The following is a 25766-nucleotide window of genomic DNA, read 5'->3' as shown; positions in this document are numbered from 1 at the left end:
GGCCAAATGTAGGTTGATCATCTAAGAATATTTTGAAGTCTAAGCAGAACCAAATAATTAAAACGATAAGAAACCGAATAAGGTCTTATTCAACATACCTCAAATCAAAACAAATAAACAAATTTCAAGTGTTAAAAAATGGTCAAGACTGTTTTTTAATCTCAACTTTTTCTTCTTTTACATTAAAGATGCTAGATTACTAGTCTACAATTGAAAACAAAGGAGAAAACAGGTTTATGGTTCCTAGAAGACACTCACATAAAGTCATAATCGTCAAGGGCGTCGTATGTATTCGCCACAGCCTCATCATCGGGCTTATCAACATGAAGTTGTTTCTTCTTCGCGGCTGAGAGACAAGAAAGCAATAGAAGAACTACTGATTAGAGAAGAGATGTTGCAAGAAACGAGAATTATTTTGAAACCTATCAATGGACTCCAAATTTTTTCCAAATTTTGAATTAATATTAATAGGAAAAAAGAGGAATAAAACAATGATAGGGGTACAATACTAACACGAAGGGGTCTAATTACAAATTAAAATACTACCACACATGAAAGGCTCTATTTTATGTTTGGTGCCTGCCTTTCGTTATGACATTCTGAATGACAATAGTGAAGTTCGACGTTTGGCGATGCAAATAACTATATTCTCTCGTATACTAATATATCACTTATCTGTTGATTTATTCATCAACTTATTACGTATATCCATATTTTATAATATGAGATGTAACATAGACATAAATATCTATATAATGCGGGTGGTGCCGTGCCGCCCACGGTCCACTATTTAAAACTACTCCATCCTGCCTCGGCTTTCGCCTCTGACAACCTTGCATGAATGGAGACGAACCTCAGGGAATGTCTTAAACTACACATTGAGCATTTTCATCCATCTGAAGTTTGGATCACCCAAACAAACTAATATAAGGTGGTTACCTGTTTTTTTTTTGCCGGCATTGGCTTCTTTCTCTGCCTTAAGCTTTTCATTTGCAATTGCTGTAATGGAAGAAGCAACCTCTTTCGCATCAGCCGCCTTTAGTGATGTCATCGACAGTCTCATTACAGCTTTGAGTAAGCCCAAATAGTGGAAGCTTTTCTGCAACAATATCAAGACTTGACCTGTGAATCATATGAGATAAAAATGCTAATTGATAATTGAAGAACCTAACACCAGTTAGAGAACCTAAATCTTATCATAAAACGGTCTGGGGCATGAAACTGAATATCAAGCTTCACGTGATGACATAAAACTCTCATGCCATGGTGGCCAGAGGATCCAGAAATCGAGAGGATTACTAGAACAAATTAATAGGACAAAGATCAAATATATACATCTTTGGAGGTCTTTCTAACCTATATAACAAACAGAACCACCAGTTCAGAATGCAACGACCAAGTCTGCTTACCTCATAGGGACGAAGGTTATGAGCGATAAGCTCAGCGTACTCCAAGAAATCACTCTCCGATTTTGGAATGAAAGTATCTAAGGACTTATCATCGCCTTTCTTTCCGAATAATTCTTTGGTGGACTTATAATCAGCTTCTTCCACGAGCCTGTAATGGAAAAAAATAAGTATAAAACTATTAATCACTCGTGTGGTTATGCATTGTAATCATTAATATAGCACTCTAAGACACTGAACCGTTGGTAGCTCTCTAGTCTCTAACTCTACTGATTAGATGGGTAACAAGTTAAATTCATGACCAACCAAATCACATTATCAATGATAACTGTATATACTACACCAAACTAAAACTAGATGGTAATCTATTTTACCTTTGTTGGTGAAGCTTCTCTGCAATAGGATCCAGAACTTCTTGGGGTTCTGTGATGCTGGTTGACGCTTTACTTGCACCGGCTTTACCCACAGATTTCTTGGCGGGCTTTTCTGGAGGAGGTTGTGGTGCAACTACCTAATCATAATAACAACATATGAAATATGCTTAGAGAAAACCCTACATAAGGGGAGGTAATCAATGTGCAAGTAGTTTAGTCCTTTCAGTGAGGTAATTAGTTCGAAACTCAAGTTCGAGATTCAATATTGTGTAGTCGAAGAGAACTCAACGAACAAAAGATCACCCAAATAAATACTGTCTAATATATTTTTTGTCAAACGAAGTCACGCAAAGTGAAATATCCATGGGTAAGTCATTTGTTTCTATACATTGAATTAGTAATACATCTCTAGTTGTTCACCTTTTCCAGTACATATTGTAATTTATAACTTGCCTCATTTTATTATTTCTTCGGATGGGTGTAGTTGTCTCGTTTTACAGAGAAGGAAAATCTTTTGAGCTGTTAACGACCAAGTTTAACTATATTTAGTCGATTCAATTGGAAACCGCCGAATAGTGACCCCAATTACCCAATGTCCGAAAGTACTTCCAAATTCAAACAGTGTTTCAAAACTTAGAAATCGTAAACAAAAGCCTTTGATCAAGTGAAGTGTTAAGTGGCATTCATACACATGACACTTAATAAGAAAAAAATACGCTTTCCAGATTCCTCCATAAGATGCATGTAATTAGTTAATAAACCTACAGTATCCCTTTTTTTCTTTCTTTCTCGATATGGATAATGGATGTAATAGCCTAATAGGGGCATCAGATAATAACTATAAGGAGCATGCATTACCGGAGCAGGTTCATCGTCATCCTCCCAAGATTCCTTTACATCATTATCTTCTTGGTCTTCATCGTCCCATCTACTTCTAGGTTCTTCCTTCTTAAGAATTGGTGCAACTGGTTCATCGACCTCTGTCATAAATGCGAGCAATTATTAATTGGAGAAAGAATTTTAAGATTTCCAAGGTTACTTAGGCAGCTTCCCTAGTCTGCATTAGAAAGCCCTTGATTAAAGCTCAAGTAGCAATGCTTCTTTTAAAGAAAAACCATCAATATTATTTCATGCTTATAAATAAAACAAGGTTTACTATCAGAAGCAAACAGTGGTTCAGGGTTCATTAATTCATAACCATCTCAATTTGCAGTTGAAAAATTTGAATAGATAGATGTACAAAGTAACAAAACCGTTAGCCTAAAGAAACTACAATAGACTGATTAGGCACCTAGGGGCCAAAAGAAAGTGTGAAAATTACAATGAATTCATCAAGGCTTCCCAAGAATAGGTAAAATCCATAATCATTCTCACTCTTGAAGATTATTATTATTATAAGAAAACATCCCCATCAAATGAAACATTTGGCCCAAGATAAACGACCGGTCGGGTACAAAATCTATTCAAACATAAAATGAATAAAATATGTATGACCAAGTGAATTTCCATAGATAACTTATCAAGTTCACTGAGTAGTATACGTACTAACTTGCACATGCTGAGGCATTAGCGAGCAAAATATTGGAAGGTCTATTTGTGAGATCATTTTTCATTATATGATGTCACCCACCTAATTACCTCATTACTAGGAGAACAAACTATCTAATTAATGCCTAATGACCATTGTTTGAAAATCATTTTATCTCTAGAGTCCAAACACACAGTTTGCATAATAAACAAAAAACGAAGTGACGACTGAGAAAAAGAAAACTTACCCCAATCTTCCATCTTGTCGTACTCTTGACACCTAGTTCAAATATCAACAAAATCTGAAAAAGGATCCTGCATATACGAAAGTGCTCAACCTGTAAATGATCTCAATTCATATTCTCAAGTAGAAGGAGCTAAAAAAACTTTCTTTGACTATATCAGTATATCAATTTATCTGCTGGAATGTGGAAACACTTAATTGGGTATCTTTGGTGCCCAATCAGTTTCACATAACATATATATCTAATAACCCAATTAAAAGAGAAGACCTTTTATTCATCCTATCAAGAGTTGGCTACTTGTTGTATTAGATCTTAACCCTAAAATTGCAATCTTGGTTGATTCTAGACCAGTAAAACTCGAATAAAAAACGTAACTAGCAGGCCCAAGTAACTCAAAGCAACCAAAATGGGGAACTAAAACCAATTATCATTTCATTTCCAAATCCAATCTCGAATAAACCCATAAGAAAAACGATTATGAGCAACAGAAAAAGAGATCCCAACTCTGAAACCCCTAATCTTATCATATCTACATTAAAAAAAAAAAGAGAGTACCCCCAAAATGTCGTAAAATTCCCAACTTTGAGTAAACAAACTTCTGATTATCCTCGCGGAAGAATAAATGAAAGCGAGGGGAATCTCAAAACAGTGGCTTTAGTAGATTAGTTGGTGTTTTGAAGAGCTGCCGCCATTAAAGAGTTTCTCCTAGTAGTCCTTCAGAGTGTTTACCAGATGAGACTTGAGAGTGAGAGAAGGTAGAGAGAGAGTAAGAGACTGATCCCTAAATCAATTTTGAAAAATTGTTAATCCCCCAAAAGTCCCTAAAGGTGGTTGATTTGAGAAACAAAAACCATTTGTGGGAAAAAAAATTATTTGGGTGTAAATATTTGATTTCTCTCAAAGCCTCATTGTCACCACTTCTTCTCTTCACGTCGGCATATTGCCACGACGTTTTATCTTTTTTTCTTGTATCTTCTTTTTTCTCTTTTCCTTCCACCACCACCACTGGTCGACCACTACCACCACCACCATCTCCGATTCTCTTTTTCTTTTTCTCTTTCTCTCTTCGATTGAAACCTTCGACGATTTCTGATTGAAAACTATGGGATTTCATTTCATTTCTGGCAAAAACACATGCGGTTCTAGTGGCCTAGTCACGATTTTAACCTTATTTCCTATTTACTTTCTCCCGTAACTCATCTTTATCTCATTTCTTTCCCCGTGAAGATTGTTCGTGTTCTTTTGTGAAAAGTTGACTTTAAGTTTTATTCACGTGTTTACTTATTAGTATAATTTAAGGTTTTGCATGCATCCAGACAAATTTAGAGTTTAAAACAAGTCTTTATTGCAATATAGAAAAAGAAAGTGTTTAACCTTCTTTGCCAAATTATACGTTATATTTCGCTTCTCTTTACTATTTTGGAGTTTATGCACTCTAATAGTTGCAACCACGATACTGGTGACAACAGTGGTTATTTTAATGTCTTTATTATACAATTGTAGTGATGATGGTGGCAGTAGTGGTGGTTTAATATTGAAACATTATGCACTAAAAAACATTGAAGTCGGGAGGGAAATAACCAAACAACAAAGCGAGGAAACTGTCAAGCTAAGGAGGCGAATATCCATCGAACAAACTAATGGGTTAAAAGGTGAATTAGTCATAAATAAGGGAGTATTTAGAGATGAATCAAAGTCTCTTCCGGCAAAAATACCCCCTCTATAATTGTTATGAGACGAAAATACCCTTAAGACTGTTTGTTGTTATATTGGGAAATTTGGACCTTCACTTTTGTTGTTTGTTGAGAAAACGGATTTCTTTCTTCTCCACTCTCCTTTACTCTCTCTACTTCCTCTCAGAGAAGAAGCTCTACCAATTTCCTTGACTGAAAATCCTTCTCTCTCCTCTCTCAGGTAAATTTTCTCTCTCTTTCTATCTCTACTCTCTACTCTCTCTTTTGTAGTCTCTTTCTCTCTCATTTTTAGGTTTAGTTTTTCTTTCTCTCTCTAGAAATCAAAGTTTCCATTTTTGTTCTTAGTCAATATATTTCATTTCAAGTGTTTTATAGTCTTCATTACTAGTAATTATTAGAAAATCAAGTTATTTTAGTCATGTAATTGGGTCGAGATCTATTTGATTTTGTTTTTGGAGAACGAATTAATGTATTGATAGGGGCAAAAAGTGTTAAGTATAAAACTCAAGATCTCACTCTAGGAAGCTGGATCGAGTTAAAAGATCCTGAAAATTAAACTAGATAAAGTTAATGGGTATGCATTAAAACATCCCAATTTACAGTGAAATCAGTACAAAATTTAGTTTGTAAATAGTCTAGATTGCAGAAGTTCTTAAAAGGCAAACCCTTAATTGGGTATACCTTATAGTTTATACTGAATCTTTCTAAATTTATGTTTTGTATAAAAACATTAGGGTTTATATAGTAAGTGTTAATGTTAGAAATTTTCGAGACACGATAGTGGATGGAGTTTCTTCAATTTATGACTTTTTCGTGTTTTTGATAATTTATACATGTTTTTGTGTTGATTAGAGAGAGGAAAATAAAATTAGGAAGTGGTTTGTGTTATTAAAGTAAATCAAAGGGGGGTGGGTCCAACTGGGACAACCATGAAAGTGATGAATGACCAAAGAAAGAAAAGCAATTGGTGAAAATATTTAAGATATGGATTAAGATTTGCAACGACCATCAACGTCATCATTATATATGTAAGTCTCTCTTGCGTGGATGATCTAATATTATCAAATCGCATGCTGCTAAAGAAGCCAAGGGAAGATGAAGAAGAAGATTATCAAGAATTGCATGATGGAGGAAGAAGAGGGGAAACAATTGGAAGAGAGAGGTAATGCTAGTGGTGGGAAGACGGTAATGGTAGGAGTGAAATTAGATCAACAAAGTAAAGAATTACTTACATGGGCTTTGGTTAAAGTTGCTGAACCTGGTGATCGTGTCGTTGCTCTACATGTTCTCCACAACTCTGGTACCTGCTCTTCCTGATATCCAACTTGATATTTCTTACCCAGAAAAACCAATGATTTTTTATTTTTAATTTTGCAGAGGTTGTCGATCGAGATGGTAAATCATCGCTTCTCTCTCTTGTCAAAGCATTTGATTCTGTACTTGATGTCTACGAAGGTTTTTGCAACTTAAAACAGGTAAATTCCACCCTGCTCCATTGGCCCATTTTCTCTTTGTAATAACGTACAATAGTTAATCACTTTCTGTTGTTTCTTTTGCAGGTTGATCTCAAGCTTAAGATCTGTAGAGGTTCTTCAATCCGGAAAATCCTCGTTCGAGAAACAAAATCATATTTGGCGAGTAAAGTAATTGTGGGTACTGCAGATAAGAAGCTCCATGGAATTACAAGTTCTACTTCTGTTGCTAAATACTGTGCCAGGAAACTCTCCAAGGATATATCTGTTCTTGCCGTCAATAATGGCAAAATTATCTTCCAGAGAGAATCATCTTCTCACACCTCTTCTGGCTCAAGCGGTTAGGCTAATTGACCCCTTCTTCTTCACTTATTATCTTCTCTTCTAGTAGGAATTATCTCAATCTATTATGGTTACCCTATTTGTAATCAGGTAATGAAGATCATCATGTGCATCAAAATTTGTTTTGGGCTTTCCATCGAACTTTGAGTAAGAAATGTAAAGAAGTAAACAAGTCAACTGCAAATTATGATCAAGGGATATCCCTAAAGAAGAAATGTACAACTTGTTCCCAAACTTCTGATTTAGTCCCAGCAAGCCCTAATGATTCTACAAATACTAGTGACACCAGACAATTAGCAGGAGAAGAGTCGTCATCTGCTGATGCCTTAGTAGATAATTCTATGGCTTTAGTGCCCGTACAAAATCTAGAGGCATGCTCCACTTCAACTTCCCTCGTAGTTCGAGAAATTACCGAATTAAGACCTGGTTGGCCTCTCCTCCGTCGGGAAATCTTGTCAAACAAGCATAAATTGCAAAGATCTAGATTCAAGGAAATATCTGTAGTTCAATGGGCAATGCAGTTGCCTTCCCGTCTTTCTTCGTCTGTCGTTCATTCTATTGATCAGAATGAACGTAGTAGTATTAGTAATACTAGTAGCTGTAATAATGGTAGCGATTGCGATCAGAAAGATCGTTTTCCTAGTGTGGGTTTGGACGCAGAGAGTGGTGCAATTGTTCTAGTTGGAAAAGATTTTGTATCTTTACCCTCCTCTCCTAACCATAATCTCGAAAAGAAGCTACCGAAAGAATTGGAGTCTCTTCATGAAAGGTTCTCTTCAACATGCCGATTGTTCAGTTATCAAGAACTTCAGTCTGCCACTTCAAACTTCATGCCAGGTTTGTTTCTTCTTCGTCCTAAAGTTTATGGTTACGTTACTTGGTGGAGTAGGTTCAGAAATTCTAGATTTTGTTTTGCTCTAACGACCAGACTTCCGAAATTTTCAGAGAAATTTATTGGCAGCGGAGGGAGTAGTCAAGTATATAAAGGGTGTCTTTCTGATGGGCATGAGCTTGCAGTGAAGATCTTGAAGCCATCTGAAAATGCTATGAAGGAGTTTGTCTTGGAAATTGAGATCATCACTGCCTTACATCACAAGAACATCATTTCTCTCTTTGGTTTTTGTTTTGAGGATGGTAATCTACTCTTGGTTTATGACTTTCTATCAAGGGGAAGCCTGGAAGAGAACCTTCATGGTACTTCAATAACTTTTCAATTCTCTTTGTCTACTTCCAATTGAAATATTCAAGTTCTTCTTTATTTAATCTAATCTTGTTTCTTTCTATCAATTAACTAGGTACTAAGGAAAATCCTTCAATGAGTTGGCCAGAGAGATTTAAGGTCGCCGTCGGTGTAGCTGAGGCACTTGATTATCTTCACGGCAATGAACAAGCCGTGATCCACAGGGATGTGAAATCATCCAATATCCTTCTCTCTGGTGATTTTGAGCCTCAGGTAATTTTTTGTTTGCCGTTTTCATACTTTATGCTTATGCGTCAATGACGATTCGTTTGAAGCTTTGAAAGCTGAATTTTTTATTCTCTGTGTGTCAGCTGTCAGATTTTGGGCTCGCTAAATGGGCTTCAGATAGTACATCCCAAATAACCTGTACCGATGTCGCAGGAACTTTCGGGTTTGTCATTTTTACCTGAAAGTTCATGATTACTTGATGTACTGGAGTAAGTTTACTTCATAATAATTCATCTTCTTGCAGATACTTGGCTCCTGAATACTTCATGTATGGTAAGATAAGCGAAAAAATTGATGTTTATGCATTTGGTGTCGTACTTCTTGAGCTTCTTTCTGGAAGAAAGCCTATCAACAGTGAATATCCTAAGGGCCAAGAGAGCTTGGTAATGTGGGTAAGTGGTATTTTGAATTTCCTTCCTACTATATTTGTTTCTTTGACATCAACTTATAATGAAAATTATGGCCATGACTAGGCTAAGCCTATTCTAAATGGTGGGAAGGTTTCACAATTGTTGGACCCCGAAATGGTTGATACTTACGACCATGATCAGATGGAAAGGATGGTTCTTTCTGCTACTCTTTGCATGAGAGACGAGCCTCGATCTCGTCCTCGTATGAACCTTGTAAGTCGTTCCTTCTAGCTCATTTCAACTGCAATTCTAGTTTATTTCATATTTGAAGATTTTGATGCAGTTTTGTTCTTGAGTCCAGGTCTTGAAACTCTTAAACGGTGATGCCGAAGTAATCAAGTGGGCGAGACAGCAAATTAGTGAATCAAACGACATCAATGGAGTAGAAGAAGAAGAAGAATCATTTCCAGTTCCTAACATCAGATCGCATCTTAACCTCGCATTACTAGACGTGGAAGATGATTCACTGTCTATTAGCAGCATTGAAGATGGCATTTCTTTGGAGGAATATTTGCAAGGAAGATGGAGCAGATCATCAAGTCTGGACTAACCTACTCCGACTTTCTACTACATGGAAAATACTCATTCTTCAACTTCTATGATTCTTCTTCGTGCATATTTTATGGGTCCATATTTTTCCTTCTATTTATCGTGTCCATTTTATTTATTTCCATCATCCTTGGCTTTGATGAGAGGTTGTTTATAGGTGTTAACCCTCCTTGCCTCAATAAAAGGACTTGTTTTGGTCTCTAATTTGTCTAGGTGGTTACATATATGCATATATGAAGGGTTTGTCTAGAAGTATTAGTGGCTTATTTGAAAAGAAAAACATGAGAGTTGATTTTTTTTTTTTGTTGAAGGACATGAGAGTTGATTTGGAGAAGTGTTTTTTATGGTGCACATAAGAAAAACTCAAAAAAGTAGTTGCTTGAGAATATAATCAATCCCAAACAAGGGGTTCATAAAAGCAAGAACTTGTATGTATTTGTATTCAATTTATTATGTTTATAATGGGAGTTGGTTTGTCCTCTATTTTTTCATTAATTACAGATTTTAGTTGAAGCAAACACATAGGCAACCAATTTTATTTTTTTGTCATGACCGAGGCATTGGTACATGGACACGATGTGATAAACGTGATAACTATCGAAATACTACCTGTCTAAAGCCTGACGAAATTAAATGGTCTAAAGTCCACAGAAAGTACTTTTGTTTATTCCAAATTCAATATTCTTAGATTTGTATTTCCATGTGATCGAATCTGGGACCTCCGAATTGCGGAGTATATGCACTTAAACAATAAACACTAACCCTATCTGTTTCTATTGAGTCGTCTATCTTTTTGGGAAAAGTAAGACTGAGTCGAACCTTTTCATCTCTATAGTAACTTGAACCTTTTACTTTCTCAATGTTGCTACTGAATTAAAGTATGCTTCACCAGAATCCGAGTGTTTGGTGACTAATAATTAAAATGTTGATTTTTACATGTTAACACGAGAAAAGAGCCAAACTCATGATATATGGTTTGAGGGCAAACTTTTTACACCTTTAAAGTATTATAGCCGAAAGTTGTACATTGGATTCAGCCATTCATGTTCAAATCCATGAAGTTGGATTCCTTAATGAGAGGAAAAGAAAAAAAAGTGTTAAAGTTTCACCTTTTTTGCTTGTTTGGCTTTAAATGACTCCTTTTCCTTCTCTTAATACCATAAGAAATGGCAACAAAATGATTAACTTGTGAATGATCCGAAAAAGATTTAGATATCAAATCAACTTTTTATTATGAGGATTTAGTGCCTTGTTTATGTAGATATGTAAAAATAATGTTTAATGACCAAATCAATTTTCAATTATAAAATTGTACTAACTGGCTAAAAAATGCTAAACTGAAAGCTTCTGTTTTAAATTTGGTAACCCTAGTTGATGAAGGTGGAGAGAGAGATAAAGATAATAAAAAAGAGACTACTGAGGAAAACAACTTAGAGTGAAGGCATCTTTCAGAAACGGGAGTGTTACGTGTACAAAATTTTTGATAAAATTCTCGACTTAATGACTCATTTTCATTAAAAGACAAAAGTTGATCAAAACTTGACTTTGATCCGGACCGTTTTTTAGAATTTTGTCAAAGATTCTTTGTACACTTTAACATTTCCCTTTTGTAAAAGTTGAACTTTTAACTCTCGACGATGAACCTTTAGAAAAGAGGATCAAATCATCAAAATTTACGGAAAAAAAAGAAGATTAAATATTTAGCTAGTTATAAATCAGGGAAAACTAAAACTGCATTCAACGTAATCTCTGACGACTCATTTTCTTATACATGGAGTGACTTGTTTGACACCTACCCCATTTGTTTCCTAGGTTAACTAGAGTTTTAGCCCCATTATTTACGAGAATTCACATCCAGGACTCATCTGGTTACACTAATACGAGTCTTGGTGTGAAGAGAAAATTGAACTTGTTGTATTAGACGTACTGACTCAAACTTTGTTTCTACCCATTCGAATCCAACATAGATTAAGTCTCGATTTAGACATATCAGACTCAGACGAGTCAGGTTACACTTGAAGACTCAACCATGATGTCTCATATCATCAGAAAATTAGTTCGCATAGGTTTTGTGAGAATAGTTACACATGAAAGAAGGAATATCTAACAATCAAGAATATAATATCTAGGTCATCTCATAGTCAATTAATTTTGAGTTGGATGACTACATACCCAAAAGTTTCGAAGAGTTCTTAACTTTCTAGTCAGTTCAAGATTAGAACCAATTGGAATGGCTCAATCTGGTTCCGAACTTAATATTTTAGTTCCATTTCCGTTGAAAATAACATACTACTCCTAACATGAAACTTTGTCAATTCTGGCTTGAAACGGAGACTGCAACTACCACTCTCTTTCTCTCTCTATATCACCATCTCTCTCTCTCTCTCTTTCTCTCTCTATAGCAATAACTCCAAAACCCACTTCCCAATGTTGCTTCTACTCTACTTTAACACTTTCTCTCTCTTGCTTAATTTCGTTTGATCTCCTACCTTTTACCTAACGCCACACAACTTATCTAACAATTAATACTTCCAGCATCTTCTCTCTCTCTCTCTCTAAAACTAGGAGTAGTATTTGTTTAACTTCTAGGGTTTCTTGGGTTCTGCAAAAACTTCTCTGTTTCATTAACAAGAGATCATGGAAATGTTGCATTCTCATTCTGATCATCTCCCCATGACTTTTGATGAGATTTCCATGGAAAGAAGCAAGAACTTTGTCAAAGCTTTGCAGGTAACTTCTCCTCTAATATGGGTTATTCTTATGTTTAATGATCTAAATCTCTAGGGTTCTTTTTTTTTTGCCAAATCTTACCATGGAGTTTCTTTGGGTTGAATGAATGACTAGTTTTCCATTGTATTTTGATAGTGATCATACTTTCTGATAAGCACAAATTCTAGATATGGTTTAGCTGCCATTGCTTTTGTTATCAAATCACATTATGTTTTTGGAATCTTGAACTTAAAGATTTGTTCATAAATCAAATGGGTATTTTTGTATACTGCATGATATTATTATTAACCTGGGTTTACCCTCACAGATTTTATTCACTTACCAAATGGTGAAATGGGTTTCTCTGTTCAGATTTCAGAACTAGATTTGCAATGAAATCAGTTGTGATTTCCAAGTTTATTCTTGTATTTTATCAATTATCAGCTTATTCATTATGTGAATCATTGAATTGTTTGGGTTGGATGATTCAGGAATTGAAGAATTTGAGGCCTCAATTGTATTCTGCTGCTGAATATTGTGAGAAATCTTATCTTAATAGCGAGCAGAAACAGATGTAAGATTACTTTGCCCGCCTATTCTGTTTGAAATTTACAATTTCTTTGAGACTTTAGAATATGTTAGCTAAACACTAATTTGATTTAGGTTAAGAGTTACTAAATCCGAAATATGATCCAACATCCAAATAAAGCTGGCCTTCTCATTAACTCTTTCCCGTATTCTTCCTTTTTACCATTAGAAAGATCGAACTATTTATCTCAAACACTTTTGGCAGTTTGCCACATTTTCAGAGAAAGAGCTTTTCTTTTAACTTGATTCTTGACGTCTATGTTATCTCCAAAAAATAGGTTGCTAACGTTTTAGAAAAATAGGAAGGTTCGAGATTTTGTAACCTTAACAAGAGGTTTTAGGATTTGTAAATGACCCAAATTGGAATATCAAGCTAGGACTACCCACCCGACTGGAATACTTGACTATCGTGATGATTGGACTCTTTATGGTGCATAATGATCGAGCCGCAAACCCTGATCCTGTGAACCTTTAGTGTTACCCACAAATAACATGTGATGTGCTTGCTTTGTTAATGGATTTTAGCATTATTTCCTTGGTTGCCGTTGTAATCTAAGACCCTTTACTGTATCAGGGTACTCTACAACCTCAAGGACTATGCATTACAAGCCCTTGTAACTGCCGTGGATCACCTGGGTACTGTAGCTTACAAATTAAATGATCTTTTTGAACAACAGACATTGGATATCTCGACCATGGAACTAAATATCTCTCATCTCAATGAGGTATATTTACAACCGTACTAAATATTTCGTTGAAGAAAGCTTGTTTTCTTTTCTTTTTTCAAATCTTCTTGAACTTTAGAAAATATATGAAGTATGGTAGCTAACATACTCACCATTCTTATCTTAGAAACTTCTTACTTGCCAAATTTACACGGAGAAAGAAGGTTTGAGGCAGCAACAATTCCTTACTACCATTCCGAGACATCACAAACATTACATCCTACCAAGTATGAGGGAGACCTGTTATTACTCTCATTTGCTTTTGGTAAGTACGAGACTGGTTCTAATTCTTACTCTTTTGATTCCTTACTAGATTCAGTCAACAAAAAGGTGCAGTTTAGTCCACAAATACAGACAGATGCCAGACAACAAAGTACTTATTCAAGGCCCCGTGCTAATCCATCAGGTATCTTATTTCATCTGTGAAGGGTGTAGAGATAGGTTAATTAGTTTTTTCCTCCTTACTCCTATCCTGAAATATGTGACATGAGAGGCCGGTGAGACTCCGTTTTAACTTTTATTAGTGTGTAGACCAACAAACATATGAATACTCAAATAGAGTTTGTCAAGATTGTTGTAAGTGGGGTGTCATATTATTCTACAAGGTAGAATGAAAACAAATTACCCATATATTGTTTATAACTCATTTGTTAGTTCGGAACTGTAGCTCACTTGGTAAATTGCGGTTTCTATATTTCTTTTGGCTTCAATAATTACTTCTTTGTATACTGTATAGACGAGTATGTCAGTAGTGATAAATATTTACATGTTTTAGGTACTAATGCTGCACAAACTCTTTCGTGGCATTTAGCATCTGAAACTATTTCAACCTTGAATGCCACAAATCATGCTTTGATACGGTATGTTTTCTGAACTTCCGAAGGAACAATAGACAGCATGAGCCCTAATGTATTTTGTGGGCTTTAAGCTCTGAATCTCTTGCGTCATTTTTACTGCAGACCTGATGACTCGAAAGCTAGTGGGACAACTTCTGGAGCCTTCCACTTGTTAGGTATTACTAATTTAGTAACCTCTTGTGTTCATTGTCCAGTTATCTTTGTTAGATTCCTAATTGAGGTTTCTAAAGTCAACTCTACTATAGGAGTATATCCATTTAAAACAAGATACGTTATTCTTGTAGATTCTAAAGAAGTTGCCTCGTCAAAGTCATCACCTTCCCATCTCCTCTCGGCTAGTCGAAGTCCTGCTTTTAGTCCATCTCGGAAAACATTTGGTGTCAAATTGAAGGTAATGTTAACATCAAATAATAACCACATACATCTATGTTCTTCTAAATTAGTGTGTAGCTAGTAGCATGGAGAACCAATACATGGTATCCGTTCTTGGCTCCAGTACGAGGTGTTGAATACGATAACCTAAAAGTTTCAGTATGGAAACAAAAGCGCAGAACGTAATGCGAAACTTACACACAAATATATATATATATATATATATATATATTATATATGTTAAGCTAGGTCAAGGTGACAAAACCCATTTGGTTGCAATTTCGGGGAGGAGGTAGTCATGGAATTCGTCTATAAGTGAACTTTTTAGTTTGATTTACCATTCATCTTCTGTGAGGAGATAATCCTTAACTGGAACTCGTTTGCAAGTGGACCCAACTTTAGTAGGTCCTTTTATCCTATGACCAATTTGATGGATGATTTGAAGTGTTGAATCAGGGATAAATGTTTTTACCATATAAGCCATTCACACTAAATCTAATCATGTCTATAAAATAGAACAAATGAAATATTTCCTATATTATGTAAATGATGTAGATCTGGTGGCTCCGCAATACACAAGAAGTTGCTGAAACTGATTATATTGGCGATGGTCACTCTTTATTTTTTAGTAAACGTAATACTGATATTTAAACATAGCCTCATATATGATTGAACTGCTTCCGCTCTGAGCTCCATAATAGAAACCCCGTAATCTGTTTCGAGGATCGTCATTATGTAACAAAATTAGCAAATTATCTTCTGCAGGAATCTATAGAGGCGTCGAGACCATCAACACCATTCAGATCTTTTGACAAAATGAATCATCATGAGACTGTTCGTTCACCTTCTCGTAGCAAAAGCATTCTCTCAGCATTCTTCCCAAAGCAAAAGACAGCAAAGCCAATATCAATCTACACCAAATGACTCTACTACCCTAGTCTCGAAACAAGAAACATAAACTGCACTACTTGTTTGTTTCAGATATCTTCTTTATTGCCTTCTTATACGGACTAATTGTTGTATCTACGTTGGGCGAGAAAGCATCTCTTGACTTGCAGTTTTTACGGGAAAATACCAGCTAGAATGATCTTTTGATATCTTCTACCGGAAGCCTGGCCACGAAACAAAAACGAGGTCTAGTTTTGCTCTTCAACGATACAAATTGGTGAACAAAATGTAGATTACTTTTCTTTTTAGTTTAATGTTTGTAAAGAGAGTTCATTGTCTAGATAGTAATCAGGTTGTTGTAGTGGAGGGGGTAAATTTGTATTGATGTTGTATGAAATTTGATTGATCTTGACTCTAGTAGATATAGATGTCGGTTGATGAGAGCTGAAAGTCTGAAAACTCGTAATGATGTTAATGATGACATATATTTCTTGAGCCTTTTCTTTTCTTTACCTCTTTTCTTATTTTAGGCTAATGTTCAATTTAACCCGTATGGGGATATATATATATATGGATGTTGGTATTTTCTCATTGTCTAAATTTTTTTTTGTTGAAGGGTCATTGTCTGAATGTGACTCATCTCAATTGTACCAAGTAGATCCAAAGTCAATTTGAATCAGCCATTCAGACGATTTACACGGAAACAAATTTGAAAATATGGATCTTTCCAAACAAAAAGCAAGATGTGCGCGGCTGTGTTTTTAGGTGTTTCTCCGAAAATCTTACCACCATCTTGACTTTCCAACCTCCAAATATTTCTGTTTCGAAAAGATTAAAATTGTGACTTCAACAAAAAAAAAAAAAAGAAGTAAACATTTTGGGGCACCACGCATCAAAAGAGACCCACGGCTTGAACGTCCTGTCACCTAAACGGCGTATGTTGCTAATGGCGCATATCTTACCTTAACCCGAAGGTTTGGGTTTCAGGCGAAAATCCTCTTCTCAGCTTCTACTTCAACTATATCAATCTGAACCTTGAAACCCTAATCGACGAAGAAGAATCGTCACTTTCCATGTCTGTATCGTCTTCATTCACAACACTGAAAGGTATCAATTTATCTACTAAGTTAGATCTATTAATTCAGTACAAATCTGTTAAACCTAATTATAGTGACACTATAATTTTAGAAAAATTCAACCTTTAGTTAAAGAAAATTTGTGTCAGGGTTCAAATTTCTGTTTGTTAGCATTTCAAATTATGTAAATTTCGGGTGTATTGTAATATTTCGGTTCAATTTTTTCTGGTTTATCTTAAAGAGCTTATCGAATAATAAAAGCAACTTTTTTACACTAACAAAGCTGGAGATTGTGGAAGGTTAATCAATTCGTCAATTTTTACTAATGTGATAACTTGGCAAGTAGAGATCACCCACTTCCCATGTGAATATGCCACAAGGAATTAATTTTAAATCTTACGAGAAGCTAATACTTTGTTTGAAATAGATTTTAGTTCAAATGATTTATGCAACTATTCTAACTTTATAAGTTGTTGGATTGAATAGGATGGTATTTGATTCCGTATGAGTCATGAGATTGTGTTCGGAATTTGGAAAGCATAGGGCCACGTTTAAAGGAGAGAGGATGAATTTTGATAACTTGAAACTTTTTCTTTGGTAAAGGTTAGCATGCTTTAAGGGGTATGCCTCCGTGTCTCGAACCTTTGACCTCAGGGTGGAAACCAACTCGGTAACCACTCCAATGAAGGGTGGAAACCAAGTTGTGAAACTATCTTCGCAATGGAGTCTTTCCTTTTCTTGTATCTATCTTATATTCATAATCAGTCTAATATCTTCTTGTCTAGTAAAGGAAATAGGGAATTCACTATTAGATTCTTTCTTTTATCTTTACAAAAGCTCGAATTGTCTTTCTTTTTTGTGCACAGGATGGAAAATATGCAGTATGCGGAAGAGCTTGTAAGGGAGTTTCTTGTCTTCAGAGGGTTTACAAATACTCTTCAAACATATGAGACTGAGTTGGCCACTGATATTGCTAAAGGATTTCAAGTTGACAAGATCCTAGAATTGGTTTTCTCTTTATATGTACCTAAGTTTCAGGCAGAAAAATTAGTTTCTCTCTTGTATTTTTTCAAGCAGTGCTTCTCCACATCCACTGAGACAGTACTCATCTCCACATTATCAAAATTGGAAGCTTCAATTCTACGTTATTATGTCGTTCATGCTATAAAATCGGGAAGAAAGGACAAAGTTATAGAGTTTTTTGGAGCAAACGGAAATGATTTGCTACAGAGAAACCAAGATTGGAGTCCATGGTTCGGTTAGTTCCTCCACTCCTCACACCCTGCACACATTCACCTGTTCTTTCTCTCTATCTCTCTCTCTCTCTCTCTCTCTCTAAATAACATGTGCTGTTTCTCGATTGAACTTTGCTGCAGCCATTCCTTATATAAATAACCCAAGTTTGGAGCCTCAGTTTCGCGTTTACTTTTCAAGGGAGTGGTTTGATGCTTTACATCTGTCATTCAGGAATTTCTTGAGTGAAATTTTCAACGGTACTCATATCCTTAAATAGGGGCTAGATAGTAATTGATCGTGATAAACTGTAGTTATTAACCTACTGCAATTATATCGCTCATTGGGCCTACCTACGGTCCTCAGTCTTTCACGAGGAGGATGTGGATAGTACCAACATTTAGATCATCTTCAGTTAGACATTAGTTAAAACAAAGTTATTGGGCCTAGATTCTATTATTGGTTATCAATGTTCTGAAAATTCATATAATTTGTGTTAACTCTTTCCAAACCAGCAGTGATAGATTGTTGAATGTTAATCTAGTTATGGTAAAGTTAGGACACAAAAGTTAGCTTTCTCAGTATATTTCTTTCACTCTTAGATTAGGGATTCTATTTAGTTTTGAGTAAAATGGTGCAGTGATCTACAAATTTACAGGTTCTAAGTACTAGTAGAAGTTACGAGGAAAAATATTTGAAGAGGTCATAGATACTTAAAATTTGCATCATGATATCAGTTCAACAATTTCCTAGGGTAGGTTATTATTATTGCTCGTAACTTTGTTGAGTACCCACCGAATTACCTTAACCATAGCACGCATCCCTGGGCTGTTGAAGATCAGTACAGAAAAAAACACTGTTAAGCATCTCAAAAAGGACATCAAGCAACTTAATAATAAGTTGTCACAACTCCAAGTGTTATTGGAAGAAAAGGATGCTCAAATACGCCAGTTAAGGAGGTAAGGATCTGTATTTAATGGGAATGTATTTCGGCAAACTCCATCTTATGAGTTATGATTAAGAACTATAGTTGGTTTGTTACTCAGTACTCCATCAGCAGCTGAATCAAGTCTGTCACAAAAAAGCAGCAACTTAATGTACAACCAATTGGAGACCCTGCAAAAGGGGTCATCCAGAAATTTCAGTGAAACTGGTGCTTCTGAATCTACTTCCTCTGTTGGTGAGAAAGATTGTGAGTCTACCGATAGTTCTATGGTTTCAGCTGGATTGACCCGATTGATGTCACAAAAGGCTTCAAGTTCTCCAGTGGACCTTTCTGTTCGAGATGGTGGAGGTAAAGGTCGCCTTCAGTTTCTGCAATGTTGTAACTATTCTTCTCATTTCTTTGATGTTCTTACAAAGACATGCACTTCTCATCAATTTTTTATAATCACTTCATTTTCCAGTTTTAAAGGAATAACTGATTTTATATCAGGCGGTCACTGAAATATTCTTAGATATGGGAAACAATTGACTTTTAGAGACGGTAGATGCAGTGATGCACTTAGTTTCGTAAAGGTGTTATAGTCTGTTTGAGCTTTCACGCTTCATCTTTTCTGAAGCACACTGCAAAAAAAAATCTGTAGTTTATCCAATTTATGTAATATGGTTGTATGCACAGAAAATGGTGCCGAGATTCAAAGAGAGGAAGAATTTCCAGAAGTGAAAGTAGAGTTCCAGGTCAATTCTGTCATCACATCTCTCATAGTTCTTTCAATTCCTTTTCATTTTTTCCATTATGGAGCCCTATTTCCTTCTTCGAAGTTCGGGTTACCATGCTATACATCTAAAGGTCTTATTACCAATTTATTAGAATACAAATGGCTTTTGTTATTTTGGCTTGCAGGAAACATTCTTAGGCCACACCAGTCCAATAACTAGGTCCCGCTTTTCTGTATCCGGCGACAACATTGCAAGTGCTTCTGTGGATGGAACTGTGAGGTGGTTCCAAAACTTGCTTTACTGAAACAGAATTATATCATAAGTACACAATTGCCTTCCGCCCATGATAATTATTTGGTCTGATTGTGTGTTTATAAAATTTCACATGTTCATTATTTTGGACCTTCCGATCCCTGAGAAATTACAGTATGTATGTCAACTACTTTCAAAGATCATATAGTGTCCCATAACTATCAGGCCATCTGCTTTTTGTGGAGCCTTTTGAATATAGGTAGCAGCTCGTTAGATGTTACACAAATTTATTACAAATTACCCACATTATGTTGTTTGCCAAATCGTTCTGAAAGATGGCATTTAGTTAGACAATCTGCATAAAATCTGTGGGATTTGTGTATTACTCAACTTAAACTTTCTAATTCAAATTGTTTTTGGTTTTGTGTTCAAATAAAGGATATGGACGTATGACTCATCATCACCAACATCTAGAAATGCGACAATTTATTGTGGGGCCGAGATAATGTCACTTGAGTGGGAGTGCAAATCCGACCGCTTGGTGTGTAAAATTGCATGTCAACTATAGTGTAATTTATTGATCGGTGTGCTTCTTGACTTTCATATTGTAACCGTTGTTAAATTTAGTGACACAAGCTTGTCTTTTGCAAGTCTCCTCATTCGTCTTGACAATAGCTTCTCATAGGTACAGCTGATGGTGGTATTAAAGCCTGGAACGTTGATGCAAAAAGAGTTGTTTGTGACCTCAGCACAACTTCATCATTTCCTAGGTTGTCACATTAAATTCTGTATCTGCATTCTCATAAACTTTTTATGATTTTACCACGTACTCACAGACCTCCTCAATTGCAGTGTCTTGGATTTGAAATGCAGCCCCGTGGAACCAATTTTTGTTTCTGCAGCTGCATCTAGAGGGTACCTTTTTGGCATTTTTTCTAGCCTTAATTGATTTTTTTTGTTGAAAAGGTTATTTAAATGTGGATCTTCCGCATGATAAAGAGTATCTTTAGCATCTGGCAAAGCTTCAAATTCATTGAAATAAATTTTCTATTTGAGGTAGCTAGAGATATTCATGATGTGCTTATTCTTGTAGGCATGGTTCAAGTAATCTTGATAAAATGGGATTTGCTTCATTAACCGTTTGGAACATGAAGACATGGAAAGCAATGGTGCGCTTTTAATTGTCTATGAAATTTTCTATTTGTATTTCAACTAGTTGGTTCTTCAACTGGTCCGTTATGCTGTAAAGACTTTTTGTTAATTCTTAAGACAGTCCTTCCTCTTGGTGAAGACCCACCAGCAATTACTTCTCTTTCCTTCAATCACAACGGGAAGATTTTAGCAGCTGCTGCTGCTGATGGAATGATCCACATGTTTGGTATCCTTATATGTGTAGCTTAATTATTTATTTGGGCTAACTAAATATTAATCACATTATATTACTTCCAGGTGAAAAGAAAAGGACAGAAGTTAAGAGATGAAAAAAGGAACCCTTTTACATTTCTGTTATGCTTCAATATACATATTTGTTATATGCTTGGAATCTTGGATATACAATTTTGTTATGAACATAGCATAATCCTTGACTATTTGAAGATATGTCTGCTGGCCTCCAAATTACTGGCTGGCCCGCCCATGATTCTGCCATAAGTTCTATTCTATTCGGGCCTGATGAAACCAGCATTTTCAGTCTTGGCTCTGATGGAAAGGTGAGTAGTTATGGTTGTGGTCTGAAATTGGAGCAAAAATGATATAGTTTCTGATCATCCATCAAATGCATGTAGTTTCATCAGTTTCAAATTTTGTATATACTCTATAATATTTTCTTTCTTCTGATTATGTAAAACTTGACCTGCTAATACAGATATTTGAATGGAGCCTCCAGAATCATGGCCAAATTCTTTGGTCTAGAGATAACAGCAGGTATGAAAAGTTGTTTATTTCTCGATTGTACAGTATACGTACAGCATTTTGAGTTGTTTATTTTCACACTTTGCTTGGCTATAATTTTTAGCATTTGCTTAAATTTAGTTAAAACTCTCCGTGATAGACTGAAACTTCTATTTCGCCAACTTTAGTGAGCGTGTTAGTATTAGTATTACCTTATTATATGCTTTCAGTGTGACAAATTTGAAGCACACCATTAGTAATGTCTCAAAGATCTTGTTCGTGAGGGAATGCCGATCTGGTTAGATTACCGTCCTTTTTTTTGGGTTGTAACTTGAGACCTGTTTACTGCTGCAACTGGTTCAGATTCGGTATGTCGAGAGGGAAACAAGTATCGACGGCATTCGCCTTTCTTGAATTACGAATGGTTTGTCACGAGTTCACAAAATTTGCGAAGAGAGATGGGCACTGACTAGTGAAGAAAAAAAAATGTCCATGTGGTTTTTTGCTGTATATGGTCCATTTGTTATTTGTAGTTGTTTATTTCGTCTATTTGTAGTTGTTTATTTCGTCTATTTAAGTTTCTCTTTTTCTAATCCGCAGGTTCTTCAATCAAGAGAGCACAAAGATTTGTAGACATGAAATGGCGTTAGATGCTCATGGGAGGAGGCTATTAGTAACTTCTGATTTGGTTAGATCACCCATATATCAGGTGAACTTATTAAGTTATTTGTAATGTTTCCTTTCGTCATGGGATTAGTGGTTTCGTTGAGTTGTTGGACCTGGCAACTGCGGCATCTTACTGCGGTTCAGCTAACCCCGGCAAACCACGACCCCTTATTGTTAACTTGAAGCCGTGGTTTTGTACATTTGGGTCAAACTATTCAAGATTAGAGCCGGCATAAGCGACTAGTTTAAGAAATAATCAAGTCTTTCGTCTCTCATTTCATCCCTGCAACTCTCGACGAGTCGGCCTTTTCTACATTATATCAGATAGAAGGCCTGAACATGTCTAACCGGGATATGCGGACCTTAAGCCTGTGAAATGAATAATGTTTTGGTTGTCATTTGTGTGCCAGTTTGCTATCATCTGAAGTGCCTACATTCCTACTAGTGGAACTCATTTAAAATTTGTTTCAGGTTCAAGGTCATACGAACGGATTTCGGACACTTCCACACACTGCAGCAATAACGACCGTGGACTGGCACCCAACCTCCCCCATCTTCTTGACTGGATCGGCCGACCATTCAGTTCGAGTTACATCTTTATCTTAAAATTCTTCATCATTTCATTGTTTTATTTTTGGTTTTTCAGTTTGGTGATAATTTATTACATTTGTGATACATCCATCATTTAGGGAACAAGGGTGGCCGCACTGTAAGAGTGATTCTTTTTTTATTATGTTGAAATAGTGTTTTATTTTAATTTTTTTGATGAAAGAAATAGAGTTTTATTTGATAGAGATATATTTAATTTCTGATTTGATTTGAGGCTCACAACATCTTGAACCAGGTGAAATCTTAATTATGAGGTAGACAGTCAGGCTACTGCTGTTGCTAAGAAAAATTAAGGACAAAATTGCTACGTTTTAGGGTTTCAGTCTTTCAGCTCAGAATGTGTGGGTTTCTGTCACTTATATTTTGTCAAAAGGATGGGGAGAGTTTGACCTCCTCATAGAGGGGGAGGATAGATAATGAATGGATAGTTCTATTTTGGCCCCCTAAACATGACTGGTTTCTATTTTGGTCTATCTTTTATCTTCTTTTCGTTCAGTCAACTTTAACTGATGTTTTATCTTTATCTTTTATACCCCTCTTGTCAAAACTCTTTTCCTCCCATCCTTCGTCACTTTCTTCGGTCGGTGACAATAACTTCTTCTTTCCTCTCTCCTAGTTCTCGCTCTTCATGATTCACTGTCTCGTAGCTTCTTTGTTTCGCCACTTTCTCTCTCTATTGTTATTTTTCAACAGAGAAGAGAGAGAAGAACCCCTTAGTCAAGGGTTCCATTGAACCTTCGATCAAGGGTTCTATCGAAACTTTAGTTCAAGTGTTCAAATGAACTAGGGTTTCTATGAACCTTTGGCCAGAAGGTTCTCGTTCTCTCTAACGTGGAGGGAGATGACATAGTAGAGAGATAGAGAAGAGTTGTTGGACTGAGAAGATGGAGTGTTGAGAAAAAAAAAAGAGGTGATGGGGGAGGTGTGATTGTCGGCCAGTAGAAGTAGTGGTGGTGGGAGGGGAGAAAGGAGATATTAAGTAGACGATTGATCTACCAATAGCGATCGACAAAAGGAAAGTGAGGGACAAAGTCTTGAAGAAGAGTAGAAAAAGAAACGATAAGTTGACATTTAAATTTGATCGACGAAAATAATTTTGTAAAGAAAATAGGCCAACATGGAAGATGGTCATCTATATGTGATCATTTTAGTGAGGTGATCATCTTTAAGGGCCAAAATGAAATTATCCAGTAAATGAGAGGTGGAAGTAACATGTTTGCATTGAAGAATGTGCAAAAAACCAACATTTCACTGCACATGTATTAATCCATTTTACAGGTGTACTCACCAACATACCAAGTGGTCCAGACGAAGAGGGAGAAAAAAAAACTTAAATACTTCAATTTTTTGCACTCAATAATACCCTCTATCTCTCTATATTACCATTTTTTATAAATCAATCATCCTTTTTAATTGGACATGTGATTTTGACATTATCCAAAATGAGTGTACTGAGATACATAATGTCAAAATAGTCTTGCTAGACTAACTTCAATTCTAACATATGGATAGAAATCCCTAACATTAATGAATTTCTACGTCATTTCTATTGTTATGTAATAAGCTCGAAGCAATAAAAGCTGAATACTTGATATAAGTTATCAATTTCATCGTCAACCAATCCACTAATGTCATTTTCTCAAACCCAACCACCATTAGAGATGAACTATTCCATATTTAATAAACCCAATCACTTTGATACTAGTTGTGGTCGGATTTGAATGAGATGACATCAACCTAGTGACTTCATTTGTTAAAGACACACTTCTATTACAATAGCATCTAAAACATTTTGGATAAAGGAGGGGCTATGGATCACATAAATATATTTTTCCACAGGGCTTGACTTATTAGAATATGCTTTCTAGAAAATGATCATTTGTATTAGAAAAAACCCCTATTAAGTGTGTGGATTTTGGTCATCTCTATATATACAAGAAACTTGTGTATTGAAGAGGGCGCAGGTGTACTTACATATATATATATATATATAGTTTTCTAGAAGGTTTGGGATATGGTTAGGTCGTGCCTGGTAATTCCCCTAGATACATGAAATATCAATTTGATTTCATAGAGGCAATGAGAAATCTACATCTAAACCCAAGATGTGTAAATAACAATGTTGTTTTTCTAGAAAATGATCATTTGTATTAGAAAAAACCCATGTTAAGTGTGTGGATTTTGGTCATCTCCATATATACAAGAAACTTGTGTATTGAAGAGGGCGCGCAGGTGTGCTTACATATATATATATATGTGTGCATAAAACATGATCACAAGGTGTATTCAGATTCAATCTGTTGCTGATCTACACACAACCCTCTCATGTGTGAGACTGTATATACATCTAAGTTAAGCGTAGAGTTTTGACATTTAAACAATTATATTACCTTTTGACCTAATGCAATCAAGTTAAAGAGTTAAATTGTAGTGTTTTTCTCGAAGTTAGATAAAAAATCTTTTGAATCGGGTCAAATTTTAGAATGTTGTCTTTCTTCAACCTTTCTTGAATGCAAGAACTAACCTATTTAAGGACACGGAGGAAAAATAAATCAATATACATGGATCACGCACACACGTATGTATATAAGGGTCACTACTTTAAATGAATCAGTCGACACGAATTAGTAACTCGACTTTATATTTACAAAATGAAGTCAGAGTGGTATTTTCTCAAATTTGAGTAGGATTGATAATCTTGTAAGAGAAACCAGTGGAAACACAAAGAGAAATACAAAATTATGAAAATTAC

At 35.7% G+C, this 25766-nt stretch overlaps 4 protein-coding genes across 10 annotated transcripts; 3 read left to right on the top strand and 1 right to left on the bottom strand.

Annotated features, from left to right (window-relative positions):
* Window positions 1–30: 30 nt before the first annotated feature.
* On the bottom strand, window positions 31–4477 carry LOC147534788 (uncharacterized). Its single transcript, XM_086650793.1, has 7 exons — window positions 4108–4477; window positions 3556–3622; window positions 2639–2760; window positions 1781–1917; window positions 1410–1557; window positions 940–1099; window positions 31–346 (listed from the first exon to the last, which is right to left on the bottom strand). Exons 2-7 carry the CDS (start codon window positions 3566–3568, stop codon window positions 255–257), a joined length of 672 nt encoding a protein of 223 aa, XP_086506919.1. The 5' UTR covers window positions 3569–3622; window positions 4108–4477; the 3' UTR covers window positions 31–254.
* On the top strand, window positions 4234–9968 carry LOC147534787 (kinase with adenine nucleotide alpha hydrolases-like domain-containing protein). The gene is made up of 11 exons (XM_086650777.1): window positions 4234–5466; window positions 6099–6546; window positions 6624–6721; window positions 6806–7058; window positions 7151–7897; window positions 8006–8254; window positions 8356–8513; window positions 8612–8691; window positions 8773–8920; window positions 9002–9151; window positions 9240–9968. Exons 2-11 carry the CDS (start codon window positions 6342–6344, stop codon window positions 9486–9488), a joined length of 2337 nt encoding a protein of 778 aa, XP_086506903.1. The 5' UTR covers window positions 4234–5466; window positions 6099–6341; the 3' UTR covers window positions 9489–9968.
* Window positions 9969–11693: 1725 nt separating this feature from the next.
* Window positions 11694–16132, top strand: LOC147534786 (protein ABIL1-like). Of its 2 annotated transcripts, none has more exons than XM_086650791.1 (9): window positions 11694–12217; window positions 12688–12770; window positions 13359–13509; window positions 13637–13736; window positions 13829–13915; window positions 14285–14369; window positions 14469–14521; window positions 14651–14757; window positions 15504–16132. In XM_086650791.1, exons 1-9 carry the CDS (start codon window positions 12125–12127, stop codon window positions 15660–15662), a joined length of 918 nt encoding a protein of 305 aa, XP_086506917.1. In that variant the 5' UTR covers window positions 11694–12124; the 3' UTR covers window positions 15663–16132. The 2 variants fall into 2 exon arrangements, with proteins under 2 accessions (XP_086506917.1, XP_086506916.1); XM_086650790.1 differs by having other exon boundaries at window positions 11774–12217; window positions 13823–13915.
* A 189-nt stretch (window positions 16133–16321) lies between these two features.
* LOC147534785 (uncharacterized) lies at window positions 16322–23197 on the top strand. Of its 6 annotated transcripts, none has more exons than XM_086650782.1 (17): window positions 16548–16733; window positions 17189–17305; window positions 17569–17960; window positions 18079–18195; window positions 18750–18894; window positions 18982–19229; window positions 19557–19615; window positions 19782–19876; window positions 20288–20390; window positions 20525–20619; window positions 20702–20764; window positions 20943–21018; window positions 21119–21227; window positions 21446–21558; window positions 21714–21772; window positions 22340–22448; window positions 22877–23197. In XM_086650782.1, exons 3-17 carry the CDS (start codon window positions 17570–17572, stop codon window positions 23009–23011), a joined length of 1917 nt encoding a protein of 638 aa, XP_086506908.1. In that variant the 5' UTR covers window positions 16548–16733; window positions 17189–17305; window position 17569; the 3' UTR covers window positions 23012–23197. The 6 variants fall into 6 exon arrangements, with proteins under 6 accessions (XP_086506907.1, XP_086506904.1, XP_086506908.1 ...); XM_086650779.1 differs by having other exon boundaries at window positions 18079–18201; window positions 18753–18894; XM_086650783.1 differs by having other exon boundaries at window positions 16551–16733; window positions 17189–17323.
* Window positions 23198–25766: the final 2569 nt, after the last annotated feature.

The sequence above is a fragment of the Eschscholzia californica genome, unplaced genomic scaffold, assembly GCF_041429995.1.
Source record: "Eschscholzia californica isolate CP2 unplaced genomic scaffold, dmEscCali1.0.p SCAF_6, whole genome shotgun sequence".
NCBI lineage: Eukaryota > Viridiplantae > Streptophyta > Magnoliopsida > Ranunculales > Papaveraceae > Eschscholzia > Eschscholzia californica.
This window is presented reverse-complemented; position numbering and strand designations above follow the sequence as displayed.

Coding starts and splice junctions, on each gene's coding strand:
- LOC147534788 (XM_086650793.1), bottom strand. Junction 1,918..2,638: donor ATGACGATGAACCTGCTCCG/GTAATGCATGCT, acceptor TATTATGATTAG/GTAGTTGCACCACAACCTCC. Junction 1,100..1,409: donor ATAACCTTCGTCCCTATGAG/GTAAGCAGACTT, acceptor ATATTGTTGCAG/AAAAGCTTCCACTATTTGGG.
- LOC147534787 (XM_086650777.1), top strand. CDS start 6,342: ATGAAGAAGAAGATTATCAAGAATTGCATGATGGAGGAAGAAGAGGGG. Junction 7,059..7,150: donor CACCTCTTCTGGCTCAAGCG/GTTAGGCTAATT, acceptor ATTTGTAATCAG/GTAATGAAGATCATCATGTG. Junction 8,692..8,772: donor GATGTCGCAGGAACTTTCGG/GTTTGTCATTTT, acceptor ATCTTCTTGCAG/ATACTTGGCTCCTGAATACT.
- LOC147534786 (XM_086650790.1), top strand. CDS start 12,125: ATGGAAATGTTGCATTCTCATTCTGATCATCTCCCCATGACTTTTGAT. Junction 13,737..13,822: donor CAAACATTACATCCTACCAA/GTATGAGGGAGA, acceptor ATTCCTTACTAG/ATTCAGTCAACAAAAAGGTG. Junction 14,370..14,468: donor ACAAATCATGCTTTGATACG/GTATGTTTTCTG, acceptor TTTTTACTGCAG/ACCTGATGACTCGAAAGCTA.
- LOC147534785 (XM_086650778.1), top strand. CDS start 17,570: ATGGAAAATATGCAGTATGCGGAAGAGCTTGTAAGGGAGTTTCTTGTC. Junction 21,228..21,445: donor TGGAATGATCCACATGTTTG/GTATCCTTATAT, acceptor GACTATTTGAAG/ATATGTCTGCTGGCCTCCAA. Junction 22,449..22,876: donor TTAGATCACCCATATATCAG/GTGAACTTATTA, acceptor AATTTGTTTCAG/GTTCAAGGTCATACGAACGG.